Below are 19,450 nucleotides of genomic sequence, written 5' to 3'. Positions count from 1 at the left end.
ATTGCGTGGTCTGAAAGTGTGCAAGGAAAAGACAAAATGACGCCATTAGCTATAACTTTCCGAATTTACTTTTCTAAAACAAAGACGCCAGGCGCTGTAAATAATTTTGCTACACGATATTTTCTATAACGCAGGATTTTAAACCTTCCATGCACGAAAACTTTTTCTGCGACGAAAAAATTACTCGCTGGTATATTACTACTCCTTAGTGGTCAATTTGACATTCTTAATTTTTTTTGAAATTTCCGTTGCCATGGCAAATTTGTAAATTGTTGTTCCTGTACAACAATGCAGGGGCGGATCCAGACTTTTTCAAGACTTAGTCAAAAAAATTTGAATTAGTCTTGAATTTAGCAGCTGGGGTCCTGGGGGGTGCTGTAAGCGGGTACAAAAATCGCCGAAAATTGTCTTCCGATTTATCTAGTTATTAATAAAATTGACAAAAAGAAACGATAAGCTATAAGAAAATCTCCTAAGAACATTTTTTTTATAAAAACCAACTCTCCATCTTACTTACACATCTTATTTTAGATAGATAAAAGCACTAAAAGTAACAGGGATTAAACTACAATAAAGTGAGACAATTGTGAATATATTTCAATATTTATAAACTCTTGCTGTTTCTGCCAATATCAGGCTTCATCAGCATGACTAGGTGAATCAAATGATCACACCGGCCATGGACAGCAAAATGAAACACAATCATTACAAAAACAATAAGAATATGGAAAGATCAGGATAATGAAGATGAAATGTACATACATGTGATATGATACATACACACCTCAACCCATGTATTTGTTCAGATATATTTGTTTATTCAAAGGGCTAAACTCAAGTTTCGTTTGAACTTTAAAAGAAGAATTACGAAGGGCAGTTTTCTGCTTTTTGCATGCTGAATTTAAAAACCAGAAAAAAGAGAAATAACTCTGTCTGTTTTTATTAAATTCTTCGCGGGTCTAACCACGCTGTTTCAGAGTTTACAACGTTTTTACATTAACGCATGCGCCGTAAAATAAACCAATCAAAATACAACGTATTGTCTAACATAATAAAAGAAACTATACAGAAAAGCTATTATACAGAAAAGCTATTTTCTTCATCCTCCCCCCGTAATTGACAGGAATCAATTACTATACTTGTCCTTAAAACGACGAAAGTTCTGCCCCTCTATCGCAGCCCGCCGGCGTACTCTACTTTCTACGCGGTGTTCATCGCACGCACCACCTGAACTACCTGAACTCTGTTCGTCGATGACCATAGGATAAAGTTGATTATCTTCCGCCTCAGTTGCCTTCACCTCTTCTTCTATCACTTCGAACGGTATTAACTTTTGAACAGGTCGATGCACATAAGTTGACCGGCCTGATGTCGAATTCACTTTTAATTTTGCACCTCGAGTTCGACCGTCCTTTCCAACAATTAATTTTTCTATCTTTCCGATTTTCCATTGCGAGCGTGGTGTGGGTGTGTCGTCCTTGATGAGTACAATATCATTCAGCCTCAACTCTGCGTCTGCTGTCTTCTTCCTTTCTTAAAGGTGTCGTTGCCTCAGTTCGTTCAAATAAGTTATACTAAAGCGTTTCCAAAAATGTTCTAAGACTGTTCTTAAACGAAGGACTCTTCGAGTGCATTCGGTCACATCTAATACAGTAATCGGTTGATTATTAGTTGTAGCATGGTTCAATGATCTCCCAAAGATAAGATGATTAGGGGTGATCATAGCTCCAACGTCTTCATCACTCGCATAACAGAGTGGTCTTGAATTGATTACACTCTCGACTTCACATAAAACAGTTTGTAACTCTTCAAACGTTAGAAACGACTTTCTTAGTATTTTCTTAAGAGATGTTTTTACGGAACGAACAAGACGTTCATAAAATCCACCCCACCATGGGGAGGCTGGTAGAATGAAGCGTTGACCAATTCTCATTTTTAACATATAAGCTTTAACCTCGGACGACTTAAATGTTTTGAAATTGTCACTTACAATTTCATTTGGTTTTCCTCTTCTTGAAACGAATCGCTTAAAGCCTCGGATGAACGCAGGTGATTTCATGTCAGGCGTGAGTTCAAGGTGGATTGCGCGACTACTAGCACAAGTAAAAAGTAAAATGTATACCTTTGAGCAGGAATGTCCGTGAATCCTTACAAATAGAGGACCGGCGTAATCAAGCCCTGTCGTAGCAAAAGCTTGCGTCAGATGATCCACTCGGAAAACAGGAAGATCCGGACTTTCTGGTGAGGTCATCGTTCGTCCTTGAAATCGCCGACATATTACGCATCGTCGTAAAACATTTCTCACTGTCTTCCTGCCACGCAAAATCCAAAATCTTTCTCTAATCTTCGCCAACGTTGATTCCACTCCAAAATGCAATACCTCTTCGTGGGCATTTCGAACGATTAACATTGTCACATGACTTCCTTCTCGAAGTAAAAGCGGGTGCTTTTGATCGTCTGTTAACTTTGATTCACCAAAACGACTTTTCAGTCTAAAAAATCCTTCAGTATCCTGGTAAACATTTAAATTCGACTTTGTTTTATTAAAATTCGAATTTTTGGTCATAGCTTGCTGTTCGGCACGTACAATATGGTCCAAAGATTTGGTTACTTCATCGACATTCAGGTTTTCATCGTTGTTTGATTCTTCATTTTTACGTATCTTTGCTATCAAATTGTTCTTAAAGCGAATAACGTAGGCTACGACGTGAATTAATTTGTTTAATGATCCATATCGAGAGAAATCAACGATTTCGTTCAAGTCAACCGCATTCTGTTCAGTAACAGTCAGTACGTTTTGTATGTCAGTCGAAGCTTTTAGCTCCTTTTCCACTTCAGTTTTTGAAAAGTCAGTTGTTACGTCATAATGAATGTTGTCGTTTAAAAGAAAAGAAGGACCGTTAAACCAAATACCATTAAAAAGACTCACAAAATCATCGATAGATCTTGTTGGTGGATCAGCAGGATTCTCTACGCCAGCTACGTGAAACCACATGTCAGGTGAAACAATTTTCCTTATTTTCACCACCCTATTCTCAATCCAGGACTTCCAAGTTCTCTCTTTACCCCTGATCCAACAAAGAGCTACTTGTGAGTCTGTCCAGCCAACAATGCGATCTATTTTTATCCTTCCAGCAATAGCCCTCGTGACATCCTCAATCAAAGTAGAAAGCAATAAACATCCTAATAGTTCAAGCCTAGGGATAGAAAGAGTTTTCAGTGGTGAAACCCTGGTCTTCGACGTCCAAAAAAATACTTTGATCCCAACCTTGGTAACAATCCTCACATAGACAAGAGCACAGTATAAACTAAGAGAACTATCACAAAACCCATGCAACTCTGCAGATACAACTTCGGTCCAATCAACGAAGGAAAACCTTGGTACGCGGACTACGCTCAAAAACTCAATTTTTTCTAACAGATCGATCCATCTAGCCTCAATACCACCTGAAATAACTTCATCCCAATCCGATTTATCCACGCACAAGGACTGAAAAAAAGTTTTAATTTGAGCTGTAATAGGAGAAATAATTCCAAGTGGATCGTACATAGAAGCAGATAAACTTAAAACATTCCTCTTTGTGAAAGAACATGCCTTAGATTTTCTGATAAATTCGTTAAAATCAAACAGAAAACAATCAGTGTGTTTATCCCATGTTAATCCTAAAACCTTATGACTATAGTCTTTATTTATTCCATTAACTTGGCTTTTAGCAAAAGTCATGTCATCTCCAATAGTCTTATCACACCCCTTTCGCCTATCAAAAAAAACTTGTAGTTCATTATTATTAGTAAACCATTTCCTTAATTCAAATCCAGCCTTACTCATCACATCCACGGCAACTTCTTGAAATTTTTTCCCTTCTTCAACAGAATTACAACCGGTTGTCGTGTCATCTACATACAAATCTTCACCCAATTTTTTCACAATCTCGGAATACATATCTAAGAATTTATTTAAATGCTGACGAATTGTTCCATTTAAAAGAAAAGGGCTGCTTGTTAAACCAAAAACAACTCTGAGGAAACGATAAATTACCACTTTGTTCTCCTCAAACCATAAGAATCGCAAAAAATCACGGTGAGGTTGATCAATACTAATATTTAAAAAAGCTTGCCTGATATCGGCAATAATTGCAATCTTGTTCAACCGAAACCTAAAAAGTACATCAAAGATCTTACATAATAAGTTTGGACCTGAGTATAAACAATCGTTAAGAGAAGGACCGTTTGCCTTACTGGATGCATCAAATACAACCCGTAATCTTAGTGGTTTGCTTATCTTCCCTCACAACTGCCCTGTGTGGGAGATAATGGACATTACCACTTTCTCTGATTAATTCATTGCGACCTACTTTTTCAATTATACCTTCCTGGACGTATTGCTTAAAAATGTTATCATAGTCATCATAAATTCCTAGAGCATGCAGTTTCTTGGCCGTGGATCTAAGTCTTCTTTCGCTTACAAAATAATTATCAGGTAATGGATCGTGATCAGGCTTGAAAGGTAACCTTGTCACATAGCGTGATCCATCATGATAAATATGATTTTCAAAATCATTAATTACAGAAATTTCTTGACCCCCTACAGATTCAACCTGCCAAAATTTCTTTAACTCATTTCTTAGTAACTCATTTTTCTTCTCAACTTCCACTTTCATAACATGCTGTGTTTGCAAACAGTGCTGTTTCTGCTCCTCGGACTCGTATTTTCCACTTAAGACCCAACCCAACGTAGTTTCCAATGCTACAGGTCCCCCCGAACCCTTTTTCATTTTCCCAGTAAAAAAACTATAATAGAAATCTAGCCCAATCAATAAGTTTACATTCAAATCCCGACAATTCACGTTTCTATCAGCCAACTCTAAACCTTCCACATGAGGGTAACTTGCTTTTACAAACTCAAGGTATTGGTGGGTCAACGGACTACAAACATTTGGAACACAGTATGCTTCAACAAAACAAAATCCATGACAGTTCTTATGTTTAATCTTAACCTGGTAAACTTGGAGATCCTGAACCCTGGAATCGTCACTTCCGAAAGTCTTAACAATAACCTTTTCCTTTCTTAACGGTTTTAATTTTAAAGTCTTACATAAGTCCTGAGATAGATAGCTTCTCTGACTGCCACTATCGAATAGAATCCGCGTGTGCTTTTTTGCATTGCCTGATGTATCAGATACATCAGCAGAAGCAGTTTGCATTAAAACACCACTGTATGATGATACAAAATTGTTGTGATGAGCACCTGCTTGCGAACCATCAGAAGAACAAATGGAAATGTGATGTCTGTTTTTATTAAATTCTTCGCGGGTCTAACCACGCTGTTTCAGAGTTTACAACGTTTTTACATTAACGCATGCGCCGTAAAATAAACCAATCAAAATACAACGTATTGTCTAACATAATAAAAGAAACTATACAGAAAAGCTATTATACAGAAAAGCTATTTTCTTCACTGAAATAGGAAAATGCAACTTTCGCTTAAGAAAGTTGCAACCTGGAAGAAGGGGAATGTAATGATTTAGCTTGAAGTCTACACCAGACTTAACGATACCTTCATAACAAAATAAAGTTTTTAACTGATCTTCATCAGGTAAAATAGATGGGCGTGGCAATATACACTGTGTAAAGAGAGTTCGAAACCGTAAGAAGCGAACTGTGGGTAAAACGTATTAATTTTTTTCTTTATTACTGTTGACAAGGCAAGTATTGATAGAAAAGGAGACCATGTCTTGGGGGTACAGTTGTTGATTGCTTCTGCTTTAACTGCCTTATATCACAAACAATATGGAATAGGGAAAATCTGAATAAACTTTTTTCACATATAAAAATATTTGCCTTTTGGTTTTTAAAATGACAAATGACAACACAAATATTAATTGAGAAAGAACTCCTCCACAATGCTGAAAATTCTGTTCAAAGCTCATGTTACAAAAACAATTAGCCAGCTAGCTAACTATAGCTAGCTAATTAAGTATTTGTTTTCAATAGTCTGTTGTAAAAAGCTCTCCCTCAACTAGCTTTTCGTAGCGAATATACTGAAAACCTTTAAATAAATGCAAGCTGTGTTGGAGAGTAAAAGACATACTTCTCACCTTAAATCAATAATTCCTTTATCTTCACACCTCGCCTCAGATGGAATGTATATATCTGCACCTGAATTCCGATGAAAACTTTTACCAACCAAGGGATAAATATCCCCAGATAACAAAAATGTCCGAGAATAAACACTTTCTGAAAGTTCTTTTTGCATTTTACGAACAGATTCAACATAATCACACTTTAAATCAGTACGCACCCGCGTCAACATGTCCGCAGCAGCCATGATAGTATGGAAGGAATCCAAGCCAAAAGGCCTGAGTCTTTGACTAATCCTGACGGATGGGAGTTAAAACTATAGCCTAACAGGTTATAAGTAACCACGCAGTACGGAACCTAAATTTTCTACGCTGGCTGCAGGCCACATATTGTTGGGCTACGCATAGAGTGTGAAAATTACGTCACGATTTTGACGTCACATCCCTTTAGGTGAGATGGGGAGGGTTGCGGGCCATACTGACTGAGTGACTGATTAGTCAAAATGAATCAGTCAAAATCTGTAAGCTATAATTTGCAACCCTCTCATTCTATATGGTAGCGACGTCACAACTTTGACGTCAACATCGCCATAAGGGAAATGGAGAGGGCTGTGAACCATGGCTTTCCGCCGTAAATAATCTGATTTTTTAACGCCCTCCGTCTGCAACACCTGGATCGTCGACATCATTCATTTGACTAACATTTTTCGTCAAATTTACACTTAGTCACGCGACTTATCTGACTAACCCTGGATCCGCGCCTGCAATGCGCCCAAATGCGAATAATATAAAATGTGCAAAGAACTAAAAGTAACTAGTTTTGGACTATCCAGTATCAAAACTACCGCTTTCCATCACAAACATCTCCCTATATGCTGACCCATCTCCTTGCCCTCTGCCCATTAAGAGCCGCACTTCTCTATAATACACCAATCCGACATGCTGGGCTACCATTTTGTATTGCGGCGCGGTCTTGAGACTGGGCGCGAAGAAGGGGTGAAAAATTAGTTGAGAGAGGAGCAAACAGAGTGAAAAGAAAGTAGAAAATGATCCATACAAAATAAATATAGCCATAAACAAACTGTTATTTTTAAAACAAAATGCCCAGCGTAAATTGTGCTGTTAATGGTTGTACGAATAGCCAGTATAAAATTCGAAAGTGGAAGAAAGAATTGTGTGATATACACAACATTGTTATCAAGGAATTATGTGGATGCGAACGACCATTTTATTTATATTGTTTTCCGAGCATTAGGAACAACAACGAGCAAAGGCAGAATTGGATAAACTTATCAAGCGAGAAGGACATAATAAATCAAAATGGACTCCTGCTGGAAGTGACAGAGTGTGTTCGTTTCATTTTGCTGATGGGGTGCCCACTGCCGCCAATCCAGATCTAACTTTGAACATGGGTTACGAACTCTTACAAAAACGACCAAGAAGAGAATTATTTCGTTCAGGTGTTGTACCTAACTGTAAGAAAAAAAAATTGTTAATTGAAGAAGTTGACGAAGCAGTTGATGATGATGACATTGTCAAGGCATGTGCTGCTCTATGTAATCTTAAGCCCAGACTTATACGTTAACAAGCATGATTGTACAAGTTATTTATTCTTTTTTATACTTTTAATACATGCTGTTGTAGCTAAAGTAATTCATTTGTTGTTGTTGTTTTCCCTTTGGACAAGATCCTTGGCCTTACTTTAACAAACTAAATTCCAGGGCTTCCTAGCACTTATTTCCAGGATAAGTTTTTTATTAAAAGCTTTCAAGTTTTTATTTACAAAATTTTGCAACAAAAAAAAAAACAAATACGGCTTCAATTCTAATGTTTACATTTTTATGAAATTTTATTGGCCGGTTTTGTTTGTCTTAGTGATTTGATTGGGTCTGCGTGCGTAACATTTTCTTTATAAATAAGCAGCAGGATTACTCTGAATTTTGTGGGTTGTTTGTCGGGAGTGATTCTATTTATTTTCACCTTTTTTCATTTCCTGCCCGATTTAATTTGATAATACATAGGGTCAAAAAACACAGATACAGAAATAAATGTGCAAAATAAGTTGTTTATTAGAAACATCATTTACAATATATTGACTTCAAGTAAAAATCATTATAATAGGTAACAAATTTAGACTTCAAGTTGTTCCACAATGGTTCGTCATAAACTATAGTGTCGACTAATGTACCATGAGGTGTCCAAACAACGAAATAACAAAGTTTGTACCCAGTTACTGCCATTTGCACTTGGCACTGTGTGTGATATTTGTGATTTTTATTTAAAACCACCACGTCCTTATCAACCACTAAGTAGGGTAGCCTAACATTCGGATCGGTCGGTGACATATGGTTGACACTAAATGGGCACTTCACCTCCAAGCATGCTGGCAAACAACAATCACGTCATTATTCGGTCAGGGCTTCCACCGATTACTGGTACCGATCTTTCTAAAAACGAACCACACTCACTCAACTTTAAATTACGATGTTTCTTTTTTATTAGTTCATAAAATGAGTTTACAGCCTCAATCTCCATATCCCTACCATACTTTAAGGCTGGAATGTTTGGATTAGCAAAAGTTAAACCAGATACTCGTTGGTTCAATGCCCACATATTTACGCAGACACCACCACCTCTACTAATTTTGTCCATTTTTGTGGAAACTTCGTGGCACGTTGAGGCAGTGATTACACCTTTTCTGTAGCTAAACCATAATTCGTTAGTACTTTGGCCCTGTGTTAGTTCTTCAATTTTCTTAATATTTTCCTTTGTTAAGTTCACATATAACTTTTCCTGGAATTCACTTGTGTTATTCGAAATGTCTAACACATCTTTTACACTAGGAATCAGCCTGAGTTCTTCAGCTGGCTTGCCTGAAGTTTCACAACAAAAGTCCACTTCTGGTTTTGGCACAGCCGTGAACTAAATACTCCCAACATGTCGACAACAGAAGAATCCGAAACATGACAGGGCTGCTAATGAATTCAAAAAAATTTGCACCCGTAGTTGGTACCTTCATCAATTCGTTCTTTCTTGACAACAGTCTTGATAACGATGCTTTAAGCGTAGTAAGACATTTATATGCTAGGGTCAAGTCCATTCATGAAAACGACGTATTACCTGAAGATATATATACGCTGTTACAACCCACCAAAGTATGGACGATCGTATTACTTCACACCAGACGGGGGACAAATAAGACACGCTCGAAAGTTCGACATTGACAACGAACGCACATCTTTAGTACATGACGACACACCTACGAACTCAAAATGTTCAAAGAATTACCCAGTTGTGGCGTTAAAGGGATCTTCATTCATGTTTCTTTGGTTTTGCCCTATCCATGGCCACTGCTACGGCTTCCACATAGTAAATGGAAGTGAAGGTCGTAAAGATGCTGCACATTCACTCTATACACATTTACCTGTCGCCCAGAAAATATATATATTATGATTTTTCCTGCAGCCTTGAAGAGTACTGTTTGGATAAGGAAGCTGGGTACTTTAGAAATACTCGTTTTTTCCAAGATGTCTTTCACGGTTACAGTCACGGCTGTTCGTCTGTTTACAACAGCAAATCCTTTCCTGGTTTAGCCTCTGTAAACACATCCATATGTGAGCAGTTTAATTCATACCTACAATGTATCAAGTCTTCTGCAAAACATATGTCCCAAACTATTTTCATGTTTTTTGCACAGTTTATGATTCATATTTGGAATCAAAAGAAGAAGTGATCCTACGAAAAAAAACTACGGCTTGCATTAAGTCATGCTGATACGTATGGAAGCCGAGAGGGGCCAACGAAAAAGAATTTCACAATACAAATTAAAAAATGCAAATCGAGAAAAGAAAATCAAAATCGAAAATAAAGAATTCAAATCGAGAAAAGAAAATCAAAATCGAAAATGAAGAATTCAAATCGAGAAAAGAAAATCAAAATCGAAAATAAAGAATTCAAATCGAGAAAAGAAAATCAAAATTGAAAATAAAGAATTCAAATCGAGAAAAGAAAATCAGAATCGAAATTAAAGAATCCAAAATCGAGAAAAAAAAAATAGAATCGAAATTAAAGAATTCAAAAGAAAATTAGAAAAAAAGATCATTTTTTTTTCAATATCAAAACACTTTCTTTCTTCCGAGAAGAACGTCGAGACAAGATGGTATACTGTACACAGTGTGGTCATTTACTGCAAGATAGGAGTTTTTTTTGTTGTCACTGTGGAACTAGATGCGAAACAACGTACGAAAGTAAGCCAGCCGATTCGAGTGATGGAAGTGAGCTGATACAGAACTACTTCAAGCGAAATTTTTCGTATGATCATATCATTGTGTTTCTGAGAATACACCATTCAATTTACATGAGCAAAAGGACATTAAAACGTCGCCTGCAACAGCTGGGATTGAAAAGAAGATCGTATAACATCTCCGATAACGTTTTGAGAAGCATGATTGAAAATGAACTTCAAGGACCTGCTGTGCTAAATGGTTATCGAGGAATGTGGAATCATTTAAGGTGCAAATATGGCGTCGTTGTTAAACGAGATACTGTGATGTACTTACTGCGAGAGATAGATCCGGATGGTACAGAGTTAAGAAGAGCTCGTCGTTTGAAAAGAAGAGTTTATACTTCTCCAGGACCAAACCATTGTTGGCATATCGATGGGTATGATAAGCTGAAACCGTACGGATTGCCCATTCATGGTTGTATTGATGGGTTCTCTCGGAAAATATTGTGGCTAAAAGTTGTCAAGTCAAACAATAATCCTATTATCCCAGCATTTTACTTTCTGCGAAAGGTGAAAGACCTCTGTTTTTGTCCGCAAAAATTAAGGACTGACTGTGGTACTGAGAACGGCATTATGGCCGACATCCAATGTTCATTGGTTGGCAATGAAGATGCGCATTTATATGGGAGTTCGGTAGCAAATCAGCGGATTGAAAATTGGTGGTCTCATAACAAAAAAGCTTTTACAACGTGGGTAATAGATTTTTTCAAACAGATGGTAGAAGAGGGCATTCTTATCCCTGGTCATCATGTTCATATGGAGTGTGTTTGGTTTGTGTTTTCGCATTTTTTGCAGCTATAATTGGACGAAGTTGTGTATGAATGGAATACACATTACATACGTCAGACAAACCATGAAACAATCCCTGGTGTTCCTGACATACTATATCACGCACCGATTCTGTCAGGTCATGAAGACAAAAAAGTCGCTATAACACAGGGACAAGTACAAAGAATACTTCAAGAAAAAAATGTATTTTCAGAAGCAACAGAAATATTCGAAGATCATGATCAACTACTCAAAGAATACTTTGAATATGTTATACAAACAAAACAACTTCGTTACCCTCCGAAAAATTGGGAAGAAGCTCGCAGTGTGTACAAAATCATCATCGAAAAGTGTTAGTTCATGTCACAGGAGCAATAAAAAACGGAATGAAACAAACTAGACAAACTAGACAAACTATATATTTTTACCATGTTTCAGACATATTTGTTTAGCGAATGATAGCTATTCTTGGAAAAAAAAAGGTAAAACTTCAACGGAAAGAACTTACGCAATATACTGTATATCACGATTATCACGTTTTGTTTTTAAAAACAGCTAATATGCGAACAAAATACTAAACAATACCCTAATAAAAAGATGTTATATAAACATACTCTATATCATATCAAAGTACAGTACTTCGTTGCATGAGAGCCTTCAAAGTCCATTTTTACATCGAAGAGATGATGTCAATTTCATGGTTCTGACAATTTTCAACACTTGTTGAGAGCATAATACTTTCAGAAATTTTGAGATGTCAGTGCTATTGTGTCTACTAAAACAAAGATAATGGACTGGAAGCTGATGTTTTCATGCAACGATTATTAGCTATAAAAACATAATGTAAAAAATGCAAACAAAAAATCTTTTGTTTTAGCTACTGTAATATACACAAGCGGTTTAGGCAATGCCAAAACCAGGACTTGTAGCAACGTCTTCGCAAAAGTGCCGATTAAATGCTTCTGTTGATCCATAATATCGCTTTGTAACAGGGAAAACAAGTTTGTAATTGCATGTGTACACAATAATTCGCTTCCCTTGATCTTTTTTATTTGGATGGATAAATTCAATAGTTCCGTTTTCCTTCATACATGGTAGAACATACTTGGAACCTGTACAAAATCGAATCACATCACGTAGGGAAATATTGCCATCATCATCAAGAGATATAGTTCCAGGAAGTTTGTAATTATCATTTTCTAATGCTTCTATAAAGTTTGTAAAATTATAGTAAATGTCTTCTTCTTTACTTTGATGAATTGTTACATTGTTATCGTTGTTCACAGTGTAGATAACGCTGCAGCTAACAAATCCTGAGCTTTTGCATCCATGCAAGGTACAAATTCTGTTTTGATTTCTTCATAGTTTTGCTGCAATATTGAATATAAACCAAGTATGTCCATACCTTGTACAACTTGTTGTACTTCTTCAAGACAAACAGATAAGCAATAATGTTTGCATATATTTTGTATAACAATCGATTTATCTTCAAAAGCAATTGAAACATTTGTGACTCCTGCATTATAACGCTCAGGAAAAGATTCAAGACAAGATTGAAACTCTGAATCATTGGTAGTAGCATCTAACTCTTTCAACTTTGTTTGTACGTCCAGATCAGGCACATCATCAATAGAAAGGGGAAATTCTCCTTTATTAAACATTTTAGATACAACAGCGGGCATTAAATAACGCGGACCAGCACAACCAGAAATCAGTGCCATTCCACTCAAATTTCCAAAAAGAAAAAAATCACCATTTGATACACGTTCCAGGTCATGGGTGAATGTAAATTGGTAGGAATTACCAGAACACAATAAATAATTTCTCGCATCATCGAAGAGCACACTAAAGAATTCTTTCAAAGGTCCTCCAGCATCAGCAGCCTCTTCTCCTATAAACTTGATTGTTAATGGTCGTGGTGTACCATCCTTGAACGCCCTTTTCAGTTTTTGTGCTGTATCCAGCCAAATTTTTCTGCAACGTATAGTCAATCTGAAGCTGTCTGATGTTTTAAAAGCAGAAAGTAAAGTGTCCATTTTTTGCTGAAATGTTAGTTCAGGAGGAGAGACTTGTGTATGTGTTTCATCATAACATTGTTGAACGGATTTGTTATCATCATCAGACAAATTTACTTCTTGCATTTCATTACTGTTGTTGTTGTAGTAGTCAGAAGTTGAACCGTTCAATAAAGTATCACCAAACAGATCAGGGGCTGCTGGGATATATGTATCATTGGCAATTTCTTCTACTTCGGTTGTGCTGATAGCATTATCAGTTGGCACGTCAAAAAAAAAGTCATTGCTGGTGCACAAATACAACACCATTTGAGAATATGGCTTTCCCAAACAATCCCTGTACTTATTTAATCGAAAGTCATCCATATTTCCAGGTAGAGTTGTCACTTCCTTCAAGTCGGGATACAACATAACATAGCTTTCTAAAGCACAAAATTCTTGGTCGTGGTTACTATGTTTGTCGATTGCTAAGGATTTCAACTCCAGTGCTGAAGCTGTTTCCTTCACCCTGACAGGAAGTCTTTTTCCACGAATTACTTTCAACTCACCGAAACAGTCTCTTCTTGCTCTTCCTACGTTTAATGATATATATTTCTCTTCTACTGCTACTGTGGTGTTTTCCTTCTTCTTGAATGGGACAGCTGTGTTATTGGTGGCAGTCTTTTTCTTATTGTTGGAAAATGGCTTGAAAAATGATTGTCTTTTTTTCTCTCTACTATCAGTGAAATGCTGAAGTGACAGTGTGTGTTGTCCTCCATCAACCTGGTTCTCTTTATTATCATCTTTGGCAATCGTCGAGCCACATTTTAAACAAAATTTATAGTCTTCTTTTACAGCACAACCACACTTCACACAGTAGGCCATTTTCGTTTATCTGCCTTCTGTTTGTTTTTGCGCAAGTGTTTTGAGCTAAAAATCATGAACTAAAATCACTTCCTTTTCATTATTATGCCGAAAAAGATTAATCTTGATTTTGAAATTCTTTTCTCTATTCCGAAATTCTTTTCCCGATTCCGAAATTCTTTTCTCGATTTTGAAATTCTTTTCTCGATTTTGATATTATAATTTTGATTGGCCCCTCTCGGCTTCCATAGATACGCATGATGAATATTGAATATTTATAATATGTTGCAGCTACTGTTCTTTGTTTTTATGTTTTTTACTTTTTTATTTATAGTTTCTTAGTGGACAACTTATAACTTTGACAACATCTTCAACATACTATTATTATTTGAAGAATCTCTAATTCATCATTATTTAAGCCTTGGACGGTAATGGACATAACACCGACGTTAACGACAACGGAACGACTGAATTGACGAAAATGAAAGAAAAACGTAGATCACAGTTATAAAGATAATTTTAAGAAACAATTTATGTATCTTTACAATAACAAAATATATCACTTTAAAATTAACATTTGTTTTGCGTGATCAACCTCCTCTCCAGGAGCCCAGTGTGAAACATAAACTGAGCGCACACAAGGAAGAATTGTCGTGGACTCGCCTTTCATTCGGAACCTTTTCTACTCAAAATCACTTTTCAGAGACCAAAATTCATCTAAACAACATAAACTGAGAGCACATAAGAAAGAATTGTCGCGGACTCGCCTTTCATTCGGAATCTGTTCTACTCAAAATCCCTTTTCAGACCAAAATTCAACCAAACAACATAAATTGAGCGCAGAGAAGGAAGAATTGTCGCGGACTCGCCTTTCATTCGGAACCTTTTTTACTCAAAATCCCTTTTCAGACCAAAATTTAACGAAACATCATAAACTCATCCCACAGAAGGAAGAATTGTCGCGGACTCGCCTTTCATTCATAATCTTTTTTACTCAAAATCCCTTTTCGGACCAAAATTTAACGAAACAACATAAACTCAACCCACAGAAGAAAGAATTGTCGCGGACTCGCCTTTCATTCTGACTCTTTTCTACTCAAAATCCTTTTTCAGACCAAAATTCAACCAAACAACATAAACTGATCCCACACAAGGAAGAATTGTCGCGGACTCGCCCTTCATTCGGAATCTTTTCTACTCAAATCCTTTTTCAGGCTAAAATTCAACCAAACAACACAAATGGAGCCTACTAACATATCATAAATGAATATAGATTTCTTTATAATTCGGAATTTTGTGCTAAAAAGCCAATTCGTATAAGCAAGGTTTTTCCATGTGTATGGATGGCTTTTTGAAATTAAAAGTTACAGCCATACGTTTTCTGAAGGGTGGCAAATTGCATGTGTATAGATTTCTTAGAGATACAGGGTATTTTTCAAACTTACTTTGGAAGATGCAATATAAAACAATTTTGATGGAATTTTGTTCAGAGTTTTTTAAATATGTAGAAATATATATAACTTTACATCGTAAATATAATCACTAAGTATACAATACAAAATTCAAACAAAATAAAAAATTTAACTGGTTCAGAGGCCCTTTTTGGAATGTAAACGTTCAACTTGGTATGGTGGTCCAGCCTTGTAAATTCTTTTACACATTTTTACATCCATCTATAATAAAATAAGTCAAATTACTTTAAAAAAGCTAGGACAATTTGCCATTTTTTAAATAGGTATATAAACGTTTAACAAATATTTTTTAACAAAGTTTCCTCAAATAATTATTTTTTAACATTAGAAATAGATATAACATCACTCTAAATTGACATAATAACAGGAAGGGATGAGAATGGCAGGATGTTACCACAAAATAATACTAAACAAATGGTCCTTTTTTCATGTGTAACACCAATAGTAAAAGTAGTCTATTGCGTGTACAAACTATTGACTATGTATCAATCATTCAAATACTATTGCATAGACTATTTCTATACTATTATTATACTATTTTGATTTTATATTGTATACCATACACAGATATTTGTTACGATATTTGCATTTCTTTGTATTTTAAAATATTAAAATTATTGTCAATTAATTTTTTTTAATATAGAAAAGAAAGTGCTTTACCCCTTTCCCTTCTTACATCCAATTTATTGTTACAGGGATAAATAAACATATAGTCATCCTCTTAATTTAAAAGCATAGCTATAAACAAGTTTTGAACATTTCCATATATACCGTCAGTAAAAAAGAAAAATCACATGGAGTAAATGGACTAAACCAACAAAAAACCTACTTATTGGGCACAGAAGAGTAAAGCTGAAAGATCAAATTTGGAATTTTTGTAATGTTTCCTGTCATGTTGTATGGACATGTCCAAGTATTGAAAATAGAAAAAAAAATAATCTTGCTTTTTCCTTTATTAAGATAAAAACATTGTGGCTTGACGATAAAATACCAATATTAGGACCAACAATGAGTATGTTTATTATTTTTTATTGACAATATATTTCGGATAAACATTATCCATCATCAGGTCTAAAAGCAAATAAATAATGTTAAAAACAGTTAAAAACAAGTATAAAATTATTCAACATATCATACATAAACTACACCTCACACTACAACAAATCAAATTTACAAGAAAATCTAAAAACAAAACGAGTTTAGAAGAGAGTAAGGTAATTAAATTTTTATTACCAATGCTCTGCTTCTATATTCGTCTTTTGTATTTAAAACCGGTTTGATGTAATTGATCATTAACGCCTCAAGAGTCATTAAATGATAAACGTTCCGTGTTGATGAACATAAAATTGATACATTTTCCATTGTTAAAAGATTATTGCAATCGTCGAAATGCTTTCCCACCGGACCAGTTCTTTTATGTTCCTTAAGTCGTTTGATTAAATGTCGGCTCGTCTGTCCGACATAGCACGAGTTGTATCGTGGACATTCTATTTTGTATACCAAACAACTTTTGAAACATTTTTCAATTACAGGTTTCAATGGAGGCAGAGAACTTTTCAACTTTTTCAATGTGAAAATAATTTTACACGGAATATTCAACTTTCTCATAGAAGTTTCAAATTTCTCCGAAACTCGCCCACGATATTGAATGAAAATCATCTTCTCTTCAGACTCTTCTTTCTCGTTTTCTTCATCAGGATTCTCGTTATCATTATTTTCCATAATCTTAGATATCGTACTTTTAATTATCGGGTCATAGAAAGCTTTCGGATATTGATTTTTCTCAAGAACAGTTTAACCTTTTTCTAGACTTTGGTGAAAATTCGACCATGTGCTACACGCTCGATGTATTCGATGAACTAGGCCGGATACGACTGACCGTTTATATTTCCGTGGTGCCAGTGAATGAAAGTTCATCGTCAGGCCTGTATCGGTAGCTTTCGTGTACCATGTCGATGATAAATTGTTATTTGAACGAATAATTAACATATCCAGAAAAGGTATAGACGTATTCTTCCCTTCTTTTTCAATGGTAAATTTGAGTGACGGATGCCGGTCGTTAATTTGTAGAAGTTTTTCGTCAATTCTATTACGTTCTATGTTTCTCAAAACATCATCCATATACCTTGAATACAGTACAGCATCGTCTTTGAGGATAGAGTCAAACTTGCTTAGCCAACCATTAGCGAGAAGTGGAGCTGGTGGGCTGCCCATAGCTAAGCCATCGATTTCCTTGTAATAACCATCGTGTGATAATAAAACTACGTCACGACTGCACAAAGAGACTAAGGTTTTAAAGGTTTCTTTATCTACCGGAGGCTGTTCGTATTTACCAGAAAGTAAAAGCTCGGTGCAATCATTTATGGCTTCATCAAGCGGAACGTTTGTATACAAAGACTTTATATCAAAACTAACTAGTTCTTCGTTCGTATTAAGTTGAATTTGAGATAACAGATCAGAAATTTCCTTTGTTGAGGAATTGATATTGCACTCCTTTACAACAGATAACCATTTTGAAACTTGATTACCAATTTTATAGTAGGTTGAGCCAGGCATGGAAAGTACTGGTCGAACTGGTGTATCTTTCTTATGTACCTTCGCTAGGCCATATAGACGTGGCGGTTGGCTTCCTACTGGTTTCATCTTATCGTACAATGCGTCCGAGATTTTATTATCTTCTTTCAACAACTTTAACATGGATAAAACTCTTTCTTCTTCTTTAAGCATTGGGTGCTTCTCATTCTTCCTTCTCCCGACGAGTTTTTCAAATTGAGGTAAATCGGTGATTTCACTCATTTTATTATTGTACGTTTCTACTTTCATGATGCAAATTCCGATGCCCTTATCGAAAGGTAGCGCAACGAGGTTATTCTCTTTAAGGTATCTATTCGTCAATTGCAAATTTCTGGATCCTTTTTGTTTACTGCATCTTTTGATATATGCTAGTGTTTTAATATTCATATCAGTAATGACATCTTCTTCCACCTTTTGTCCTCTGCAAAATCTAATCAGATCATCAAGCTCTGTAAGAACGTCATTCTTATTAAACTTTCCAAGTACAGCATTTCTCGGACCCAGGGCTAACGTGTCCAAAACGTATTTTGGCGGATTTTTGTCTAACTGGTAACAGATCACAGTGTTATCAACGGTAAATAACGGTTTATCTTGTTCACTTGATAGTCTAGTGAGTTTATCATTTAATTTGTCAGTATGTTCTTTTTCATGTAGTCTGTTATGAATTCTTATATGAAGTATAAGTGATGGTAAAAGCTTTATGTTGATTTTCTGTTTTAAAGCGTTTCTAGATTTCGTCAGTTTCTCGTTAACAGATTGTTGTTCACCTTTAGCTTTAAACAATTCCTTTCTCAAGAGTCGTAGTTGAAAGTCTTCTACTATTCTATCGTCGAAACAACCATTTTCTGGTATTCGAAACTTCAGAAACTTTGGGATAATATTCGCTCTTAAACAATTCTCTAAAAAACTGATACGCAGGCTGTGACTTATTCTCTTTCGTTGAAATTTACAGTAGTCAAGAAAATATTTCCACCAGCCATTTCGTTTCAATTCCAATACAAATAACGAATAAGATAAAAACATTGTGGCTTCACGATAAAATACCAATATTAGGACCAACAATGAGTATGTTTATTATTTTTTATTGACAATATATTTCGGATAAACATTATCCATCATCAGGTCTAAAAGCAAATAAATAATGTTAAAAACAGTTAAAAACAAGTATAAAATTATTCAAAAGACGAATATAGAAGCAGAGCATTGGTAATAAAAATTTAATTACCTTACTCTCTTCTAAACTCGTTTTGTTTTTAGATTTTCTTGTAAATTTGATTTGTTGTAGTGTGAGGTGTAGTTTATGTATGATATGTTGAATAATTTTATACTTGTTTTTAACTGTTTTTAACATTATTTATTTGCTTTTAGACCTGATGATGGATAATGTTTATCCGAAATATATTGTCAATAAAA

General features: G+C 35.5%; 2 protein-coding genes across 2 annotated transcripts; both read right to left on the bottom strand.

Annotated features, from left to right (window-relative positions):
* Window positions 1-980: 980 nt before the first annotated feature.
* LOC130630006 (uncharacterized) lies at window positions 981-6,469 on the bottom strand. Its single transcript, XM_057443403.1, has 6 exons — window positions 6,424-6,469; window positions 6,129-6,237; window positions 4,279-5,214; window positions 1,576-4,157; window positions 1,193-1,533; window positions 981-1,043 (listed from the first exon to the last, which is right to left on the bottom strand). The coding sequence occupies exons 1-6, from the start codon at window positions 6,467-6,469 to the stop codon at window positions 981-983; spliced, it is 4,077 nt and encodes a 1,358-aa protein (XP_057299386.1).
* Window positions 6,470-17,257: 10,788 nt separating this feature from the next.
* On the bottom strand, window positions 17,258-19,060 carry LOC130630005 (uncharacterized). Its single transcript, XM_057443401.1, has one exon. The coding sequence runs from the start codon at window positions 19,058-19,060 to the stop codon at window positions 17,258-17,260; it is 1,803 nt and encodes a 600-aa protein (XP_057299384.1).
* Window positions 19,061-19,450: the final 390 nt, after the last annotated feature.

The sequence above is a fragment of the Hydractinia symbiolongicarpus genome, chromosome 2 (genome assembly GCF_029227915.1).
Source record: "Hydractinia symbiolongicarpus strain clone_291-10 chromosome 2, HSymV2.1, whole genome shotgun sequence".
Classification (NCBI taxonomy): domain Eukaryota; kingdom Metazoa; phylum Cnidaria; class Hydrozoa; order Anthoathecata; family Hydractiniidae; genus Hydractinia; species Hydractinia symbiolongicarpus.
This window is presented reverse-complemented; position numbering and strand designations above follow the sequence as displayed.